The sequence below is a fragment of the Mustela lutreola genome, chromosome 2 (assembly GCF_030435805.1).
Source record: "Mustela lutreola isolate mMusLut2 chromosome 2, mMusLut2.pri, whole genome shotgun sequence".
NCBI lineage: Eukaryota > Metazoa > Chordata > Mammalia > Carnivora > Mustelidae > Mustela > Mustela lutreola.
Window position 1 is genome coordinate 111,889,024 of NC_081291.1, and position 22,911 is coordinate 111,911,934.

The window sequence follows — 22,911 nt, forward strand, 5'->3', positions numbered from 1 at the left end:
TGATAAGAAAAAAATGACTTCTGTAAAAAGTAAAAATGCATGTGGACATTTTAGAATTCCTGATAAGATTAACAATTTTACACATCAGTAACCATTTGTTACTTTCTTCAATGAATATTTGTGTCTTTTGCACATTTTTTCTATTGTGATTTTAGAGTTTCCTTATTTATTTGTATGTATAGTTTATTATGAATTTTCTTCCACCTCCTCCAGTAAACATTTAAACTTCTTCTTTTTTTTTTTTTTTAAAGATTCTATTTTTTTATTTGACAGACAGAGATCACAAGTAGGCAGAGAGGCAGGCAGAGAGAGAGGAGGAAGCAGGCTCCCTGCTGAGCAGAGAGCCCGATGTGGGGCTCGATTCCAGGACCCTGGGATCATGACCTGAGCCGAAGGCAGATGCTTTAACCCACTGAGCCACCCAGGCGCCCCAACATTTAAACTTCTTAAAGGAATAGAAAAATACAAGAAGCTGGCATAGAAAAAATAAGAGAGACAGAAGAAATTAAAGAAATTCAAAGACAGCAGTGAAGACCAGAAAAAGGGTAAAAATTAGTGTGATAAAACTTTTACCTTCCTATAGGCTCTACACTTACACAACTAATGGAAGAAGGGAAACCTGGACCGAATTCTCAATATATATATTTCTTTTAGTATAAAAAACAAAGCTGGCCAAGGGATGGTTGGGGAACCATGAGAAAAGAATATAGTATTTAATAAAATACAATGATTTCAATGAAATGACAAGCTTCATAGGTCCTCTTAACACAGAATTGGAAACCAAACCTTCCCAATATTGTGTGCCTTGCTCTTTGTTCATAATGTTATTTATGAAATATTATTCAGCCATAAAAAGGAGGGTATCTTGCCATTTATGACAATATGAATGGACTTTGAGGACATTATACTAAGTGAAATAAGTCAGAGAAAGTAAAATACTATATGTTCTCACTTGAGGAATCAAAAACCAAAGAAACAAAAAACCGAACTCGCAGACATAGAGACTAGATTGATGGTTGTCAGATGTGGGGGCTGGAGGGGTTGGGGAGGGAGGCAGATGATTGAAGATGGTCAAAATGTCAAAATTCTAGTTATGACAAGTAAATCATGGGGATATAATGTCTAGCATGATGACTATAGTTAATAATACTGTATTGTATAATTGAAAGTTGATAAGAGGACAGTTCTAAAAAGGGGGAAAAATGTATTTATGCTTAGAAAGTTCTCCTGCAGGCAGAGTCCAGATTAATAGATTCCTTGAAAAATTAAAAATAGAGCTACCCTATGACCCAGCAATTGCACTACTGGGTTTTTATGCCAAAGATACAGATGTAATAAAAAGAAGGGCCATATGCACTCCAGTGTTCGTAGCAACAATGTCCGCAACAGCTAAACTGTGGAAGGAGCCAAGACGTCCTTCTACGGATGAATGGGTAAAGAAGATGTGGTCCATATATACAAGGGACTATTACTCAGGTATCAGAAAGGAAGAATACCCAGCTTTTGCATCATCATGGATGGGACTGGAGGAGATTATGCTAAGTGAAATAAGTCAAGCAGAAAAGGTCAATTATCATATGGTTTCACTTATTTGTGGAACATAGGGAATAGCATGGAGGACGTTAGGAGAAGGAAGGAAAAAATGAAGGGAGGGAAACAGAGGAGGAGACAAACTATGAGAGACTATGGACTCAAGGAATCAAACTGAGGGTTTTAGAGGAGTAGGGGGTCAGGGGATGGGTTAGCCCAGTGATGGGTATTAAGGAGGGCACATATTGCATGGAGCACTGGATATTATTCACAAACAATGAATCATGGAACACTGCATCAAAAACTAATGATGTACCGTATGGTGACTAACATAACATAACAAAAGATAATAATAATAAAAAATAAATACCCCCCCCCAAAATATAGTGCTTTTTGTGTTAGAAATAGCCTAAATAATGATGCTTAAACAAGTAGTGTAATATGGCTAATGTAACTGCACTTTAATTTCGTATTATTTAAGTTTTTCCAATGTTATTTAGAATACTTATTAGAATAGCTTTTTAACAGTTCTGAATTATTATAAAATAAAAACACAATAGCTAAAGACTGCATCTTTAACATGTGACTTCCTAATAAACACTGCAAAATTATTATAATCACTAACCATTCATAAAATAACAACACTGAGTAATAACCAGTTTGGAAGGACCTTTGGAGATCCAGGTTCTGGTTTAACTTTGCATTAAACAATAAGTAACTTTGGGCAACTCCTTAGAGCTCCTGGGTATGTCTTAGGAGATGAGAAACCAGATGATATGAGGTGTACAGCACCTTGCTATTCTTAAAATTTTAAATCTCCATATCTTAAACCTTGGGAATAATACAGAAGAATGAAAAAGGATATTTTTGTATTGTTTTTAAATGAGAGTTAGTTTTACACAAGGGTTTGGGAACCTATATTGTTTAAGGTGTAACCGGTTGGAGGAAGTACTTCAATTTTGTAGATCCTCAAATTTGGAAGGCCCTTATTATTATTATTTTTTTTAGATTTTTATTTATTTATTTGACAGACAGAGATCACAAGCAGGCAGAGAGGCAGGCAAAGAGAGAGGGAGGAAGCAGGCTCTCTGCCGTGAAGAGAGCCCGGTGCGAGGCTCGATCTCAGGACCCTGAGACCATGTCCTGAGCTGAAGGCAGAGGCTTTAACCCAGTGAGCCACCCAGGAGCCCCAGGAAGGCCATTCTTTTATCCAGTATTTGAAGATGTGGAAATAAATCTAACTGCACTCACCTAGTTAAAACCTTTCAATAATTTCCCACTGTGGTTAGGATAGAGAATGATGCCTACGTGACCCAGTCTCAGCCTATCTCTCCAGCCCCATTACTCAGCAGCGTTTCTGTTTCCAGTATGTGTTTTAGGGCTTTCTCAGGTGCTCTTGAGTCTTCCTGGTTGCATATTTGCCGCTCTTTCTCCACCTGTTCAATTCCTACTCTTCAAGTTTTTGCTAAAATATCGTTTCCTCAGGAAAATATACCTACCTAGACACCTCAGTCTCCTCCCAGCTTTTCCCTCCTAGGACAAATAGTTTAGGGACATGGTTCAACACTCACATAGCATTTCATAATTCTTGTGTGTGTGTGTTTATTGCTGTTTTAATTTATGTCAGTATTTGTACAGTATTTCCTCCTCGGGTATAAACATCATAAAGACAGAGACTATGTATATTTTGTTCAGTGCTTTCTCTCCGGTACTTATGTAAGGCAGCAGGAAATGGAAGAGAAGCTCACTTGCTTTTTGAGTGAATCCTTTCTTGCATTCACTAACGAACCTCCCTGCTTTCCAACCTTAGAAGGAATACCTCCAAGGTTGGAGAACCCACCACTGCCTAGGAAAAACAATTTCTTTTTTGACAACCCTACTAGAAGGAGCTTTAACAATTGAATATAAAGCTATATCCCTGTAATTTTTACTTTATGTTTCTGCTTCGACCTCTGGCTTTCCATTGAAAAAGTGATTCTTGAGGATCATCAACTATGTAGGACTTTCACTGTTCTATACATACATTTTCAGCAAAACATAGTTGTAGCTCCAATGCAAAAGTAATGCTTGCATCATGCCTGTAGAGCTAACTGAAGAACAAAAGATGAGAACAAACTTTTTTCCACAAACAACAAAAGCAATACACTTAAGTTATGGCTTATTAGCCTCAATAAAATAGAGGATTTAGTGAACCAGTTTTCACCTTCTTCTTCTCTTCTGATTGCCCAATTTTGGTCCATTTCCTCCTAATATTCTTTAAATTTATTTTTTAAATTTTACATTTTATGAATGATATTATCATCTGCTTTAGCTGTGTATTTTTTTTTTTTTTAAATTTCTGGAAATCCTGATCTGGTCACAATCTGAAGTTTTCACAGGCATCAATGTGGAGGAAGCTCAATTTGGTGATCTTTACCTTTGAACTTAACCCTGATAAGTTATGACTTAGTGTAACGTGACCCATGAAAGTGGTGTACTCCAAATTCTCCTTTTTTGTCCTTTACTAAATCTTGAGACTTTAAGACCTAGGCTGGACTCGTTATATCCTCTTACTAAGTGTGCTCTTCCTACTTACCACAACTAGTTCTGAGGATCTAAGTGACCCTGAGAATGGAGGAAAAGATGCTCTAGGATTGGGAATTAACAGGGATCCTCCCCTATTATGAACATTCTTTCCCATTGCTGCCTCTTTCTACCTTCCAAATCACCCTTCATCCCAATTTTACCAAATCTCAGCAAAACTGCCCCCGTATAAGAAAGGGGAAGGAGTTCTTTGTCCCTCTTAATCTCACAAAGCAAACTGAGGGTTGGGGGGGGGGGTGGTTAAGGAGAAGGTGGTTGGGTTATAGATACTGGGGAGGGTATGTGCTATGGTGAGTGCTGTGAAGTGTGTAAGCCTGATGATTCACACACCTGTACCCCTTGGGGCTAATAATACATTATATGTTAATAAGCAAAAATCTTTGTCCATGGAATTAATTTTTTATATGCATGGAAAATCAATTACAAACATAGATTTCTAATCTCAAAATCATGTTGAATTTTGAGTTCTTAGTTTTGGAAATAATTTTAAGGAGCACATATTCTTGGTATTACCAGTGGATGAAAGAAATAGAAAACGTCTGAGGTTACTGGTAATCCAAACTTTTTTCAAATTCCTCTAGTGACCAAGAGCATACAGCTCAGAGTATCAGGTTCTATATTTACATAGCACTGAGTGTTCAAAATGTCTTTCTTTTTTAAACTAGTATCTGGCAACTTGTTAATTCTACCTACTGGCACTGCTTCTTTTTAATCTTTCACTACATTTTCTTTTGAAGATTATAATCACATCCAGTTAATTTTTTCTTCTGTATGTGAAAAAATGGACCAAATCCTTCTTGTATTTTATTGTATTTTTATCTTGGTGCCAAAGCCCCACTAATTCTTTGTTGATTCTGGTGTTTTGGAACAATGCAGTATTTAAATGAAACAGTTATTTTGTTATATTTTTTCCTCCTTTCTGTAGAGTTCCACAATTTTTAAAACAGTTTTGAGTTTTGGGGGAAGAAGAAAATAAAGCATTTCTCACACTGCAAATTTGGGTAGAAGTAGAAACATGGAATTCTTGTTTTAGGTAATATATACACAGACATTATCACTACTGTTCAGGTTGTTTCAATTTTAAATGTGATGTTATCCCACAAAAATATACCACTAATAATCATCTGTATGATTTCATGTATATTTGAATAACTTTTTTCTGATTATGAAAGCAAAACATGTTTCCTGTAAAATTTCAGGAATATGCAGGAAGGTGTAAATAGAATCATAATCACACTTCCCTTACAAAACCACAAACATCATTAATATGTTAGTATATTTTCTTTTGTTTATTTCTTTTATATAAATATACTTGTATACCTTTTAATACATTTAATATAATATTGCTGGTCCATGTCTTTAACTTTTCCCAAAAACATTTTCTATGAATATGCAATCCGTGATATGGACATACTGCAATTTAATGAAAGAGTTTCTTATTATTGGATGTTTAGAAAGTTTTTACAAGTGTTTTTTATACTGATATAATAAAGTTGTACATGATTTCTGTTAGATATATTGCTTTTATAAAATTTTTCTGTGCTTGCTGATAAAAATATATGGATATTCTAAAGTTCTCAGAATATATTTGCATATGGCTGAATTCCATGTATATTTTTTCTCCTGATTACTTATGTTTTATTACATACCATACAATTATTTCTTCATATATTTATTTACATATAATTACACTCCTGGGGCTCCTGGGTGGCTCAGTGGGTTAAAGCCTCTGCCTCTGGCTCAGGTCTTGATCTCAGGGTCCTGGGATCAAGCCCCACATCGGGCTCTCTGCTCAGCAGGGAGCCTGCTTCCTCCTCTCTCTCTGCCTGCCTCTCTGCCTACTTGTAATCTCTGTCTGTCAAGTAAATTAATAAAATCTTTAAAAAAATAATAATTACACTCCTTTCTTTCTGTGCTATGTTAAGAAATAAATAAGCAGCAGACACAAAACACAGGCACATGGAAAAGAATGTTCCCTTTAACACTTAAAAATGTTTGCTTGTCAAACATGACTTACATCTGTAGTTTTAGTAGGCTTCCTAATATGCATTTCTGAATAATACAGATTGGTTGCCCTATCACAGGTGACACTGGCCAGCCACACACAGGTGATGCTGTCTAACTGGGACAGAGCTTTCCCTGAAAGCTTCCTTCAGGGGAAGATGCTGTGGATGTTGACATCACTGTGGAAAACACATTTCCTTTTCTTCTTTCAATTTCATCAATCAAATAAATCTGTTTTCATGGAAATCATTGACCCTTTATAAAAAAGCCAGGAATAGAGAATAAGTCTTTGTTTCCCAACATCTTTACACTGACATTTATAAGTATTTCAAAGCAGTGGGTGTCATAGATTTCTCCAGAAACATGCATGGATATGTACGAAAATATAAAAACATGTATATGTATACACTTCTAGACCGAGACTAAAGAATATGCAAAGAATAATTGCTAAGAAAAATTTTTTAAGATGAAACTTCTACGTTATGCAACTTGAGTTTTTACTAAGTGTGTGCTAGGACAACAAACTATTTTTTTCAAGAGCTTAGTCAATTTGCTTGCTTATTTTTTGGTATCTTTTCTCCTATAAATGAAGCTATTAAAATTTGTTTGTATGTTTAAGATTGGCTATGATTTGGTCATGCAGTTCTAACCCTGTTATTCCAGAGGTGGCAGCCAGAAAGATTTCTGATTGGAGGAAGCAAAAACTGTGTTCACCATTGCCCTCTAAGGATTTTGGAGTTTTACTTTATTGCTGGTGTGGTTCTCTATTTATATTCAAATCCTTCTCTATACTCATTCTAATGGCATTTGGCATTATTAATTTCATACCAATTACAATTCTTGGTATTGTCTCAGATATTTTTTGAATGTATAAATTCTTCCACCCACTAGAGGTTGGCATTATGCTTTCAGGTTGTGAAAAAGAAATATGCTAGGGCACCTGAGTGGCTCAGTGGGTTAAGCCTCTGCGTTTTGCTAAGGTCATGATCTCAGGGTCCTGGGATCCAGCCACACATCAGACTCTCTGCTCAGCAGGGAGCCTGCTTCCCCCCCACCCCCACCCCAGCCCCCTGCCTGCCTCTCTGCCTACTTGTGATCTCTGTCAGTAAAAATTGCAATTTAAAAAAAAAAAAGAGAGAGAGAAATATGCAAAATAGATTTGGGTTAGAAACACCCAAATTTATTATTACAAACTTTGATTTGACTACAAAGAAAGTGATTTTGCCACAAATTATTGGGTTAATAAGAAACAAATTAACATTTTATAGATTATGGATTTCAAAAATATGGAATTTTAAATTAACTGTAGCTTAACATTTTGTATCTAAATATATTTCTTTGTCTTCCGTTCTTGAAAGAGTCACATTATTGCAGATTCTCTGAAAATTCCAGGGCTAGAAGGAATCCAGTCCCAGCTATTCTGTTTTGCTGTTACATTCTGAATCAAGCTTTTTGAAGTGACACCCTTATTTCTATTATCTTCCAGATAAAATTGGATATCATTGTAGCTGCCAGCTCACCTTTCTGGTTTTTCATGCTTCAATCAGCAATCCATCCACCAACCACTAGATCAAAAATCCTTGACAGGGATTTTAGGATCAATAAAGGCAGTGAAGCCCAGTTTATGAAAATACTAGTGCTCCTGAAACAGAAATTCCTTTTTCATTTTTTTTTAAGATTTATTTATGTGATAGAGAGAGACAGCATGAACATAGGGAGGAGGGTAGAGGGAGAAAGAACCTCAAGCAGACTCTGGGCTGATCTAGCCCTGAGATCACGACCTGAGCCAAAACCAAGAGTTGGAGGCTCAACTGACTCAGTCACCCAGGTATGCCAAAAATTCCTTATATTTTAAATCACAGTCAGATAAACATACCTCTGATATAAAAGTCATTATTTTCATTTTTTCTAATGTAGTTGGACTAATGAGGTGTAGAGTTGTATTTGATTTTTGGTTTGTTTGGGGTTCCACATCTCTAACCTTTGTTGTATAAGAAGATCGATTTCTATGTTTTGTATGTATTTTTATAGTAGTGTTGAAATTATTTTATTACAGTTTGGTCAGATAGATTCTCACACAGCAGATCCCTGCCAGTGCACCAAGGCATGATGAGTTAAAACCCCATGCTCCAGGTGGCCTGACAGCATCTAGAAGAAATGGAAACCCCCAAGCCCATTGAGATAAGCCTCAGCTATTTATTCCAGCATGCCCACAAATACTATTTCCAAGTGTCATTTTAAGAGAAAAGACAGAAAACAATGTTACAGAGTGCAGGGAAGGCTTGCCTCACTTTCTACAATGAATACAGATCTTTATTCCTTTGCTAGTTATCCCTCAAATATGGCATAATATTTGAAAGATATACCTTTAGACTTGAGAATCTTCAAATCTGTGAATATAATTATAGTGTATGATCTGTCTTAACATAATACAACAAAGTACAACTGAAAAATTAAGCAATTACTTAATGAGTCAAAAAACAAGGGTTAAAACTGGTTATAAAACTATTGAAATAAATTCTGGCTGGAACACCCAATAAAGTTGTATCATAAATTTTTATCTCCTTGCCCCCCCTCCCCCACCACACACACACACACACACACACACACAGCTTTAAACTGCACAAATCTTCCTAGGCCCTAATTAAACATCTTACTCTTTAATTTGTCCAAGGTCCTTCACTTTTCTGGCTAATAACCTGATATAATTTTCTCAAACTTATTCTTTTTCCTTTTCTCTTGCCAGAATTGACAGTTAACTTTCTTTTGTATAAATATCTTTGTTCAGATAGGAACAGATTCACCATGGCATGTTATTGTATATGTGTGGTTACTAGAAGCTCTGCTGACATGTGGGTGGTAGGGAATAGTCAAGACTGACCATATCAGCATGATTGATTTCCACACATTATTCTGGAAGGGTGAAACTCAAAACTATGCCTCAATGAACTAAACACGTCATCATTCTCCAGACTTGCTAAAATAAAATATTCAAAGGCTAAGTCTCCCAATGTAAATCATCTACCGAACTGAATTTTCTCTAAGGGTTTGGCTTTTCTTTCCTTATATGTGAAAGCAGAAATACAATCTTTTTATTGCCTGGAGATTCAGCTGTTGAAGCTATAGGAAGAGGCCATGTTTGTAAAGAGAATTTCTGTCTTGTTCTTTTATTATATATGCTACTGAATTCACTAACGAGGTAATCAAATAAAGTGTCCTCCAGGGGTGAAATAAAAGAACATTCCATATGCCAATCTGTTTATTTCCTTGGCCCACCACTGATCACACACTACCCTTTCCTGTCTGCAGACTTGGTTTGTGTGCAGGTCAAATTACCTTTGATTTTATTATTTCTTCATCCTGGCAGGAGGTAGTACCCCAGGTCAACAATTGGACTGTTATTAGCTACCTCTCTTTTAACATCGTCTCTTCAGCCACAATACAAAAGACAGTTTTTACTGATCTTATTGTCTATAGAAGAAAAAATAATCACTAAAGAAGTTGTGCCTCTTTCTTTCAAAAATATGAATTAAGAAATGGCCAAAGGATTTCACATTATTCTTACTTGCCTCATAAAAACAAAAACAAAAACAAACAAACAAAAAAAACCTTCAAACGAACAACCAAAAAATAACGCTTATACCCAAGCAGTAGATCTTTTTCTTTTTTTTAAGATTTTATTTATTTATTTGAGAGAGAGAGAAAGTGTATGATGGGGGGGAGGGACAAAAGGAGAGGGAGAGGGAGAAGCAAGCTCCCCACTGAACAGGGAGCCTGAGGTGGGTCTCCTGCAACTGAGACCCCCAAGATGCTCCCCTAAGCAATACATTGTAAATAAAATGATATGCTTAAATCAGACCTTAAGGATTTGGAAAATTTTCCATCAGTTTATGATTTCAGGTAAGCTTTATCTTATGATTTATGTTCAATTGCCAATAGCTCTTTGTGGCTTAACTTTAGGGATCCACTAATACCATATACACTCCCACTCCTACTAAGCTAAAGCAGCTAATGATTTATGACATGTCTCTGTGCTAAAAATCCATCAAAGACTTTTTAAAAAATATGTCTAGCCCTCAAAAAGTCTGTTTAATAAGTGTAGCTTTTATTTTCAGTTATTTTAACAGGTAAGACACAGCAGCATATATGCTCAAAGAGTCCTCTACACATAACAATAATAGCTGCTCTTTGTGACTTGGGCAGTGAATTTGGAGTTTTCAAGGCAACAGTGGTCAGCTTTTTTTTTTTTTAAGATTTTATTTTTATTTATTTGACTGAGAGAGATCACAAGTAGGCAGGCAGAGAGAGAGGAGGAAGCAGGCTCCCTGCTGAGCAGAGAGCCCGATGTGGGGCTCGATCCCAGGACCCTGAGATCATGACCTGAGCTGAAGGCAGAGGCTTAACGCACTGAGCCAGCCAGGTACCCAGTGGTCAGCTTTTTAATAAGCCTCTCAGGTACATATTTCTTTCCTAATTTACCACGGGAGCTGAGAATTTAGAGACCATGATAATATAGCCCCAGGTGTTTCAGGCTCAGAGAGTAGAACAAGAATCAGACCGCAGTTACATCTGTACCCAAAGCCTATGCCCTTTTGTTTCATGCCATATTTATTCAATTTCACCTTTTGCGTCATTTTTAGAGTCAAGAAATCATATTATCTAGAGGTTCACATACCTAATTTATGAGTTTCCAAAAACAAAACAACTCAATGCTCCTTTTTCTCCCCCTGGCTCTCATCAAAAAAGTGATTAGGGTTTTCTTTGCCCTGAACAAGATCATCGATTCTCATAACCTAAAGAGGTTTTGATCTGTTTCCCCCATCATCTCAGGGTCATAGTGCCAGGGTATCCCCACCCCTTGTGCCATGAGAGTGGTCACTCACTGAAATGCATCATGTCGTTTAACCCTGTGTAAGACCCATGAGTTTTCTAGGCAGTGATCCCCAAAGTTTGTATTATTCACTTAAAAATGCTTGCGAACAAACTGGTTTAGAGAGAGGACTGTGCAAGCCAGATTCTGTTTTCTTAATCCTTACACCATGCCCAAATTGGTTTGCTAGGGCTTCCAGAATCAGGGATGAGATGGCTTAAACATTTTCTCACATTTCCTGAGGCTGGAAGTCTAAGACCAATGTGTTGCCGGGTTATCAGTTTCTGATGAGGCCTCTCTCCTTGACTGGCAAATGGCCACCTTCCGGCCTTATTCTCACATGGCCTTTTCTCTAGGCATGCCATCTCCTGTGTCTCTTCCTCTCCTTATAAGCCCCAGTCTTACCAGATTAGGGTGCCAGCCTTATGATCTCTTAACCCTGATTCTCTTTTTAAAGGACCTATCTCCAAATACAGTCACATTCAGGGTTGGCGACTCAACATACAAATCCTGAGGTAACACAATTCAGTCCTTACAAATGCCCATTACAGAAATGGCTATAAGTGCAGTGAGAAAAAAAATAAAACAGAATTGTGATAGTTAGGAGCATGGATGCTAGGCCAGAGGTTCAGACCCAGAGTCTGCTGCTTGCTAATTGTATAATCAATGGTCAAAAATTTCTTAACTTCAGTGCTTCATCACAGAAACAGAGACAATAAGCACACCTGCCCCCTAGGTTATTGCCAGTTGAAATAAAAGTGGGCTATTAGTAGTAGATGGATGGTTTTTAAAATGGCTTTACCCCTTTATCGCTTGTGGATTATAACCTCATAGGAATCGTGAGAGTAAAATGCAAGAGGAAAGATGGCAGGAACCAAATACTTCGAAAAATATTTTTCTTAATTGTAATAACGTATTCTATATAATCGTAGTTGTAAAGATAGGACCAAACACAGAGACAGACACTTTAGGTTCTTAAATTTGTAGCTTAATTAATGTTTTATTGAGCACCCATGACCGGTGAGGAATTATTCGAGGCATCCAGGAGACCACATTGAACAAAATGGACAGGAACGGCTATTCCCCCGGAACTTTCATTCTAGAATGGCTATAGATCATCTTCACATTTCACACCCACTTCAGGAGTTGGGGGAAAGGAGATCCATCAAATAGTAGGAAAAAAGCCAATCAATTCACAATGTCATTCAGTAAATTGGTATGGATCACGTGGCCGGGAAATACACAGGAGCAGTTTTGTGTCTGGGGGCTGCTGCACCTGCTCCCCAAGTGCTGCTCTGATCCCCGAGACCCTGCTCTGGGCTTTCTCTGACCTTGATGCCCGGGCCACAGGGCCGACAGTCCACCCCGCCCGGCTCGGGGAGCCGGGTTCGCCCAGTCCGGCGGGCGGCGCGGTCCCCGCCCACCCCAACTCCCCGCCGACCGCGGGCAGAGAGCTGGCAGGGAGCGGGCACCGCGCGGGTTTTGAAGCCGCGCGGCGCACCGGGCCACTGAGCGCCGCGGCAGGGCTCACAGGTCTTAAGGTCCCCGCGCGGCCGTCGCCCCGAGTGCCGGTGACTTTGGCTTCAGGTCTGCTGACCCACGTCACCAGTTTGACAGCCTCGCACCAAATCCGAGGGCGGTGCTCGCTCGGAGTCCCAGGCGTCACTGGGAGTTCCCGCAGATTAGAACTCGCCTCTCCTAGCCCCTCCCCTCAGTCCCATTTAAAGCTCCCACGGCTTTCCGAAAAATTGAAGGCTCAGTTTCTGCAGCGCCTTCTTCCACTGCAAGATGGTAAGTGAGGAGCCAGCGTTTAGGTAATGCGCTGGGGAAACCTGGGGGCTCTGAGAACTAGTAAACTCTGCATTTAGAATTTCTTCCGCCTTGGATGCAAGATTTCTGGGCTACCTTGCCCAGTAAAAGGGGTCTTTTCTGCTGCGTCATCTGCTTATTTCCCCCCATCTTCTCTTTCTCATTCCCCATCTCTCTCATCCTTCTACCCACTGTGTTATTTCTACTTTCTGTACTTTCTCCTAAACTTTCTCTTCCTCTATACCTGCACTCACTTTTCTTTCCACCTGTTTCCTCTAGATTAGACGCATATTTGCAAACATTTGGATTTGAGTTAGTCTAGGGGTGTTTGAGATTTGCTTTCTTCTCGGGTGTCAATTGCATAATAGTTCAGCTTTGATTTCAATAATAACCTCAGGGAAAGAGCTTACAAACATGCTTTTAGAATAAAAGAAAATAGTCCTTGATAAACTTTGGGCTGAATTTCTTTGGTCTGCACTGCCCAAGCTGGACTTGCTTCAAGACTGGACTTTTTCAAGACTTAGCTTACTGGGAATATTAACAAATTGTGACTTAATTAACTTTTCTCCGTGTGTCTCTCTCTCCTTATTATTTATTTTCTCTCTGTTTATGTTATGCCCAAGAAAGTCCTCAAGTCAACAAAAGACTTGTAGTGGTCAAAAAGAGGTTTGTCCAAAGCTGAGCTCTGCTGAAATGAATGGCTTTTTACCTGATTAAACATTGACAAATAATTCAGAATGGACTGTTGTACAAATTAACCCAGGAAAGCTGCATATCTGCCCTTGCTTGGATATTTGGAAAGAGTGTGTGTTTGAAGTTTGAGGAGTCGGGGGCAGGAGGTTGTTCACTGGCTCAGAACACAGTGCAGAATAGATGCCAGACAGTTAGTAGTGGCAAGATAACTTTGCAAGGGCATAGAGACCTAGTGCTGGAGAGAGCTAGAGCCTGCTGTCTCGGCTAACATATTTCAGCTCTGATGGTATTTTTACTTGGAGTGACTATATGTGCTTGTGCTTGGAGGAGCAAATGTATTTAGTTATCTCTGGAATGTATCTATATGTCAGTAAGTCCATTTCAAACCATTTGGAGCACCATAGGATCCAGCAGCATTTAAAGCCGGAGGAAGGAGGAAGGAAGAAATGGAGTAAGTTTATAATTGAGAAACTAAGAAGCTAAAATAAGGAGTTTTCCTTATATGTTATATTCAGTCCATTTCAGCCTTAGCATTCTGGGCTCTGTGTCTTCCAAGGTTATTAGAAATATAATTAAGTTATTTATTAGAAAGAGCCAAATAGTTCTTAGGTCTTTCAATCAGTAAGTAGAATTCCTTTTACATAGATCCTGCATAGCCTGTAAGATGACTCAGTCATAGAAACAGAGAGTACTCCTGGATATTTACAAATTTGGTCCATCCAATACTAACCTGTTTTTTTTGCTGAGAGGTCCTCAGGAAAGTACTGGGTAAACCAAGAGGCTGATTCCCTTTTAGTGATTATGTGTTTTGGCTGCTTGAATTAATCTGGAATCAGTGCTTAACACCTGTACTGATTTTTGATTCATTGCATGTAATTCGTGTCTCTTTCTTCCATCCTTCTTCCCCTCCAAATCCCAATCACCCCATCTCCTGGGACCTTCCCCACCCCTGCTCTGATCCTTCCTACTGACTTTCACAGAACACTGTTCTGCCTTGCCAAGACCAGTACTTTGTAGGAGGTCAGAGTTATAATTGCCCGTATTCCACTACAACGTCAGAATCTAGTGTTGACGTTTCCACGGAGACTTGGGTCTCTTTCTGGGCTGCTGGTCTCCTGGACAACAGAGAGCCCCAACAAGCACCACAGGCACTGGGTAAGTTCTGCTCGTCTGCTTTCCTGGTAGGTCTGAAGCCCTTTTCCAGCACCCATAGTTGCAAAGCATCATGGGCCAGAACCCTGTAGAAGAAGAGATGCTATGGGAAGTTGAAGAAAGCCCACAGACTCCTGAATTTCACAGCCTAAACAAGCTGCTTTTCTATACTTGCCAGATAGTTAAAATGGGAGTCTTGTCTTTGTCCACTGGACAGTATACAATATGTATTTCTCCCCACACTTAACAGTTCCTAGAGACTTCCAACCCACTAAGGGATTTAGGGTTGTGTCAAAATTTTATAAACAAATACTGTCAAGATACCAGTTGGAGCATTTCTTTTGGAATTCAGGAAAGTTCCCCTGAGTTTAAGAGGGAGACAAGGAAAACTAATAACTTACTCTTTTATTTCCTAAGGAAATTCTATGAAGAGCATCCTGTAAAAGGAAAAAAAAAAATGATTCCTTTTGCTCAAAGAAGATGTCAGCTTTGGAAGGAGAGATAACTTTGTGATGAAAATTGTATATTAATTATCACCTGGGGCTTAGTAAGGAGTATTTATAAATATTAAAGGAATTTATATATTAACAATCAGTTTCTAGAAAAACTGGTAGACATTTCAGAATTAAGTATCTGAATTCCTGGTTCAGCCACATTATTTTGTGTGCATGTGAATTTGAGAAAAAAAAAAAAAAAGAAAAGCCCCAAAATATTGAAACACACATATATATCAGGAAGGGAGTTGTTCAACTTTAGTTTTCTGCTGCAAGCAGCAAAGAAGACAGAATGCCCAAGAATATGAAACCAAACTGTATAAAATTTGATTCCTGTCTCCCTACTCATCATTCTAATTCAGTAAAAAATATTTCAGTAATATGTCAGTTTCAATAGAGATGGGGAAGAGTCAGACTGTACTAGATGAGGAAAATAAAATAAAAATAAACCAATATAGAATGCCCAAACATAGTTTTTACTCATAGTTTGCTATCAAATATGGAAAAAAAAAAAAAAACCTCCACCAATGCATAAAAGACAGTTCATGGTATAGTTTGGAGATTTTCATCAAGGTCTTCAGAGAAACAAGATCCAAATTATTTTAAAGTAGGAAGTGCCACCACTTCCTACACTGAGTTCAGGGTACAGTTTGGAGATTTTCATCAAGGTCTTCAGAGAAACAAAATCCAAATTACTTTAAAGTAGGAAATGCTACCACTCATAATTCTGAATACTCTCCATCAGCTTTAACTGGCATGCAAATAGGCAGAGATTTTCATCTGGGGAGAAATAGTAACATCAAGAATAGCATTTGATTCTAGAACCAAACACTATGTTATCAAACACGAAACCTTAGAAAGTAAGATAGAAACTTGGAAAACATAGTGGAATTGCAATGTTATGCTGAGTTGGGGAAGGATCAATAAATATCTGAGTGAATTTGTAGTACAGATGGGATGGTTTTTATAAATTTAGCTGGTGGAAATTTATATATTAAGAAGAAATATGGACCTCTTAGCTCCTAAAAATTCACCCTTTCAGCCATTTGGGCATGTAGTCTATAAATATTTGTCTTTCACAGCACAGTTATCCCTTCTGAAAGGCTTTAAATATGTTGTTTCCTGTGTAGAGGCTATAGCTATTTTTAGAAAGGTAATTGAATCTATTAAAATGTCTGAAATCCTTCAATGAGCTCTGTATTACACAAAAACTGCAAGGGTGTTTTCTCACTTATCCATTTGGTATTTTCACAAAGAATCATCCTGTGACTCCAGTTTCCCTGCTCCTAACTCGTGTTCATGGGAAGAAGCTCAGCTTTCCTCTCAGCTCTACAGAAACAAGCAGGTATGTGTAGCTCGTCAGAATACTGAGACTGGACCGACATGTTCCATGTAGTCTTTTTTTTTTTTCCCACTTTTACTTATTTATTTGCTTATTTAATTTATTTGGTTATCTATTTATTTTTGAGTCTAACAGACTCTCAATGTTATATTAGTTTCAGGTGTATAACATAGTGATTCAGCTTCTCTATACATTATCCTCACCACAAGCGTAGCTACCATCTGTCACCGTACAACACTACGATAATAACGTTAACTGTATTCTCCTTGCTGTGCCTTTTATTCCCATGACTTACTCATTCCATAGCTAGAAACCCTTATCTGTCCCTACTCTTCACCCATTTGGTCCATCCACGCACCCCCTTCCCTCTGGCAGCCATCAGTTTGTTCTCTATATTTATAAGTCTGATCCTGTTTTTTGTTGGCTTGTTTGAGTGAAATCATACGGCATTTGTCATTCTCAGGTTGACTTGCTTCACTTTGCATGCAGTTTATTCTTAACATAGTCTCTTGATGTCACCTTGCTTCTTTTCCCTGGTTAAATTCATATATTGCTTTCAGCTTAGAGCCAAAGTGGATATATGTCCAGAGGATGGACATGAAGATAGATGATCAGTGTCACAGGGAAAAACAACAACGACAAAGTCAACAACAACATCCAAAACCCTGTAGGAGGACCTACAGTCAGGCCCTGACTTCACACATTGTAATTATATGACCTCTTGAATCCTCTTTTACCTTACCTAGGACATTGAAAGATTTATGATGCCTTCCTGAGAGGGTTGTTGCCAAGACCAAATGATATACTGAGTGTGATTGTATTTTTTTTTAAGATTTTATTTATTTATTTGACAGAAAGAGATCACAGTAGGCAGAGAGGCAGGCAGAGAGAGAGAGAAAGAGAGAGAGGAGGAGGAAGCAGGCTCCCCGCTGAGCAGAGAGCCCTACACAGGGCTCGATCTCAGGACTCTGGGATCATGACCTGAGCTGAAGGCAGAGGCTTTAACCCCCTGAGCCACCCAGGCACCCTGTGTGCTTGTATTTTTAATCTATAAACATAGGCCTTCACTTGGAGAAGCGATGATGATTATTTAGGTTTTGCAAAGAATGTTTCATTTTCCATGTTTTATTTGTTGTTGTTCCTGAGAGAGTAATTTAATCTAGTGGATATACAAACAGATCAATCTGAAGATGAGGGAAGCAAACCCCCTCCTTGTTTTTCTTCTTTTCTTAACATTCAAGGAAAGAGTCCAGCGAAACCTTTCTGAACACATTTTTCTATATTTAAACAGTTGCACACAGCTCATTTTCCTATAGACCTTCCCGATCCCCTTGTGGTTACAATCTTAAAAGTCATATAATCTCTTCAAATACTTTGCAATGAATAAAAAGTTCAGAGCACAAAACTGAACAATGGGGTGGTAGGTGGGTGTAGATTGAATTTAGGCCTTAGAGGACAAGGGCTCCCTGAGGTTTGGTTCATAAAACAAATAGAGTAATAATCAAGTTTAAGCAGGTTAAGGATCAGTGGCATTATTATAAGGTTACAAAGTCAATATAGTAGAGGGGCCTTCACCATTGTATGCTTTTTGCAGCTCCAAGATACTCTGGTGCAGAAGGAAGAAGAACTTGCTAGGTTACATGAAGAGAATAACCATCTCAGACAATACCTGAATTCTGCTTTGGTTAAATGTCTTGAGGAAAAGGCCAAGGTATGTAACTACCCCCTTTGTAAGAGCCGAGCAGTGATTTGAGAACCGAGACCACTTGGCTAACACTGCTTGATTAAGTGTAGGAGGTGTATTGAACAGCATGGCTTCAAAGGCATTCATAGGCTAGATGGATTTTTCTGAAAGAAATATAGCACTTCCTCAAGAATTTTTATGTATTATTTCTTGGAAGAATCCAGACTGCATATTTTAGCCATATATTACCCAAAGAGTTGCTTAAGAATCGTAAGCCAGTCCAGGGAATCGCTAAGACAGCAGAGGTTAATCAAAAGGTAGAGTTAAATGGATGGAACACTGGAGTGGGAATCAGATCTGAAAGACACTTGTTTTTTTTAATTACCTGCTTGACTTTGAGTACATTTCTCTGTCACTCAGCCTCACTTACCTTCATCCGTAAATGTAGGGGCTAAAAGATTCTTTAAGAATCTCCCAGCTCTGAAATGTTATGAATAGGGCTGGAGCCCAGATCTTTTGACTGGCAATTATGTATCACCAATTACATTATCTTTTAGTGAACTTTTTTATCTTATCCTTTTAGAATGGACTATTTCTAACTCAAGGACAAATAGTTTGTCCATAGTCTCTTTCTGTTCTTCTTCTTTTCTTTTGTGTTTTGTATTTTTGTTATCTTTTTGCCGTTCTGTTATCATTATTGCTTTGTCATCAATCTTTACCTTGCCACTAGACAAGCTGCATTATTTGACATTATTTTATTTAAATTGATGATGCTTCTTACCACTTCACTGGAAATAACAGTTGAGAGAAGAAAGGGTATCATATCTGATTCCTTTACAATTCCTTTACAATCCAGTCAGCTTTGTTAAGAAAAGGAGCACATCTCACAGTTAGGAGCTTGGGCTCATAACTTCAGCCACCATTTTGTAAAAAAGGACATGCATTAAATTAGTAAATGAGATTGATTAGACAGTATTTTTGTTCAAAGTGTGGAATAATACATATCATGTGAAAGTGGTCTGACAGTTAGCAGAATAAGAAGAATCAGTGTTAGATATTGTTTCAATCAGCCGCTCTGTCTAGATTCAGATGATTAGATTTAATGTAGGCTGCACGGCCCTTAGTAAGACTCAAATATGTCCATGCCTCAGTTTCTTCACTAAAGTGGATTTTATAAAATGAGATGAATATACATGTAGTCAGCATTCAATACATGATAGTTACTGTTATTGTCATTATTATAATGATAATTATTTCCATGAATTGAAAATTTAAAGAAATTATTCATTTCTTTCAACTTTTAAATGATTAGTAAAAAACATGAATTGTGGTTTCCAGGTAGTTACTTGTCACTTTATATTTTAATTTAAAATCAGAAATGAATCCAATTACTTTTACATAGTGTATGTGTGAGAGAATAGAATTTTAATCATGTTTTTAAGGAATTAAGATCATTAGTAAATATGTGAAGGAAGTTTAATTAGATAGCAGTAAAGAAATTATCTTGGTTGACTATCTGACTGTGTATTTTCCAAATACTACTTCCTTAGAAATTGCTGTCATCAGATGAGTTCTCCAAAGCATTTGGGCAATTCAGAAAGGGAAAGAGGAAACCCAAAGAGCAAAGATACTTTCCTCCTGAGATCCCCCACCACAAAAATGCCAAGAGAAACCTCTCTAGTGAATTTGCTAACTGTGAAGGACAACCTGGGCCCCCTGTGGACCCTTGGGTTCTTCAGACCCTTGGGTTAAAAGACCTCAACACCATCGATGACACTTTATCAGCTAACTACAGTGCCCACTCCTCTCATCCGAGAAGAATTGCCAGCACATTTCCTCCATTTCTGGATGATGCAGTTGATTATGAAAATGTCCCCAGGGAGGATCTGCCAATTGACTATGGAGGCAACCCAGCAACCCCCTCACATGGCACTGCTGGGCACAGGGAAGATTTTCACTTCCTCCCTCAACTTTCAAATCCCCCAGGAGGGCTGCAAACTTCTCCTTACTATACTTCTGATGTGTCACCCAATAAAACAGAGATGGCCTTTTCCACATCCCTGAGCCCTCACTGTAATGTGAAAACTCATTCCTTCCACCAGGGACAAGCCTTTGTTTGTCGAGATGAGGAGGGAGGCTGGAAGTTTACCTGGGTCCCTAAGCAGTCTTAGTGACCTCCCTTCTATCATGAAAGACTGCTATAAACTCTGTTTACAAAGACCTCTCTTGCACTTGAACCTGACTATTTGGAACACAGAAGCTTTTGCCCTGACTGTCTCCTGCCACTTTAAACGTCACTCTCAATTACCCACTTAAATCCGCAGAGAACAGCTTCCACGAATCCATAATGAAACATGCCTGATCTTCTTTCACCTAAATTTGACTTGTTTACACACCAACACCTGCTGTTGACTTCATCCCTTCGCCCTGTACCTGAAAAGGTATTTTCCAATTGCCCGAATATTCCTTCGAGGCCTACATATGCTGTTCCAATTATAACAAGTCTAAGAGCTTTTCTCCTTTCGTCAAGCAGTTTAAATGTTCATAGTCTCTACCCTCTCACTTTTATCCTGTCCTGTTCTTCTTCATTTCTGAAAACTGCCTCGAGAGTGAACACTATTATTGCTCCAGGTGTTTGTTCTTGAGTGCTCCGATCTTGGGGGTGGGGTAGAAACAAGGGTCTCTGGACATCATCATTCCCAAAGACATAATGTAGATGCGAGCAGTGCCACGTGTAGAGCAGTTCAGGAAGTTATGTGCCCTGTGAAGTTGACAAAGAGCCTCTTCAATGAGTTGCAAATCTACTGAATAAGAAATACCACTGATAAATTAAAAGATGAAAAATAATTAAAATTAATTCAAGATATGCCACAGTATATCAGCTTCTATATGCACCTGGCATTGCCTCTTTAACCAACATGACTCAAATTAGAACATGGCTAAGGGATGCTTGATAACAAGTTGTCATCTTAATCGCCCAGATGCTGTCAAGGGTCTGGTCCTGCCAGTATTGTCTAGCCAAACTCTGTGGTTGTCTCCCTCATTCATTCACTTACTCATCTACTCAGTTTTCCATTCATTGGCCCACGCAAAATATTTGTACAACATCTGCCATGTACCAGGCGCTGTCCTATGGGGTGGTGATGGAATAAATGAGAGCAAGTTAGACCTTGTGGCCACCCTCATGAGACTCAGAGCCAATATTTGCTGTGACCTTGAGAAACCTAATTCCCAACAGTGAAGATTCAGTTTTCCTGGCTGCAGAATACAGAAGATAGATGAGACCATCACTAACATTCTATAAACTGAGGCTTGGTCCATCAGCTTTACTCCAACACTGCCAGCCCAGCTCACTCTTCTCTTTAGTTTTGATAGACACTATAGGTATGTTGGATGAGCTTTACATACAATTTTTCTTAAACATGAGCCATTTGTAGTCGACACAAGAAACCATTGCTCTGATCACAGTATTCTTTTTCTGGTATGAGCCCATGTTATAGGTTAATTCAGTCTAAGTATGTGAGAGTAACTTGCATCTAACAAATAGAGATAATAATTTTTAAATAAGTGTGCATAAATATAATATAAATTTTGACATCAAAGATTTCTCTCTTTCTAAATAAAAAAAATATATTCTTAGTGCTTATGTTAGTTTTCCTCAAGCTCTCTATCTTTTGCAGAATAATTTACATATCAACGACGTGTACCTCTGTTTTTTGGAGAAAACGTCAGTTAGCAATAAGATTCACCAGGGTGAACTTCTTTCCTGTTTTTCTGTTCCCACCTCTCAATAAGTCATGTTGTACCATCAGTGCCTGAGAACATGACTGTGCCCTTTGGGATTCTTTGTAACCAAGACATGACTTTCATTGCTGTTGCTGTTTGGTTTTTGCTTTATTTTGGTGATTGTGAGCAAGTAATCTGTTTTAGAAAGTTTTCTTAACCTCTACTTTTCTTTATAATCCATGAAGTTTCAGAAACTAAGATATTAACTAATATTATTCTCCAGAGTATTTTCATGACTTAGGAAGAGGTAGAACACACTCTATTTTCTAAAACAAAACAAAAGTAGTAACAAAGAAGTGCTTAACACTGCAGTATCTGTGCCCCTGGTGGGTGAAATTTATCTTTTTAAAATAACAAATTTAAGAATTAAGATTAATTAAATTTGATTGTACTTTAACACCCTAGGAATCAAGAAAGCAACATAACTACTTCAAAAGATTAAATGATCTAGCTGTAAAACAAAACTGATCAGTCAACAAATACTTATTTTGCATTTTTGTGTGCCTTATCACAAGTTATATACTGTGAGGAAACACCCAGGCTTAGCACAGTGCATTTGGTAGATAAAACAGAGCCTTATAAAATTTAACTATTTTTAAATGAAGCTTGATCTCAGCCTGGTTTAAAGAAATTACAGCACTCCTGTGATAAATTATGGTAACTTGCTCTGGCTTATACCATGGATGAAAGAAAATTACCACATCTTCTTGGGACTACATATCTATAGACATTTGCTACTCATTTGCATTATGTATAAAAGTTCTTTTGTTGATGTTTGAGAAACTGGAAATTTCTCTCACCTAAGTATATATTCTGTTATGGTTTTACCATGCCACTCCTGTAATCTACAGGTAATATTTTATTAATGTAAGAGGAGAAATAAAAACTAAGAACTTGTGCTTGTGATGAATAATACCTTTATGTTGTATGTAACATTTTCTAGTATAATAGATTTTCTTCTCCT

General features: G+C 38.1%; 1 protein-coding gene across 1 annotated transcript; it reads left to right on the plus strand.

The window, feature by feature from the left end:
* Positions 1 to 1,376: 1,376 nt before the first annotated feature.
* On the plus strand, positions 1,377 to 21,935 carry GMNC (geminin coiled-coil domain containing). Its single transcript, XM_059165045.1, has 7 exons — positions 1,377 to 1,433; positions 12,091 to 12,778; positions 14,005 to 14,045; positions 14,470 to 14,644; positions 16,392 to 16,480; positions 18,072 to 18,188; positions 19,712 to 21,935. Exons 1-7 carry the CDS (start codon positions 1,377 to 1,379, stop codon positions 20,330 to 20,332), a joined length of 1,788 nt encoding a protein of 595 aa, XP_059021028.1. The 3' UTR covers positions 20,333 to 21,935.
* The last annotated feature ends 976 nt before the right edge of the window (positions 21,936 to 22,911 follow it).

Bases quoted from the DNA above. Each gene is read 5' to 3' on its own strand.
- GMNC (XM_059165045.1), top strand. From the start codon at position 1,377: ATGTCCGCAACAGCTAAACTGTGGAAGGAGCCAAGACGTCCTTCTACG. The intron at 12,779-14,004 runs GTAAGTGAGGAG...TGTTATATTCAG, and splicing joins CCTTCTTCCACTGCAAGATG to TCCATTTCAGCCTTAGCATT. The intron at 14,046-14,469 runs GTTATTAGAAAT...TGACTTTCACAG, and splicing joins TGGGCTCTGTGTCTTCCAAG to AACACTGTTCTGCCTTGCCA.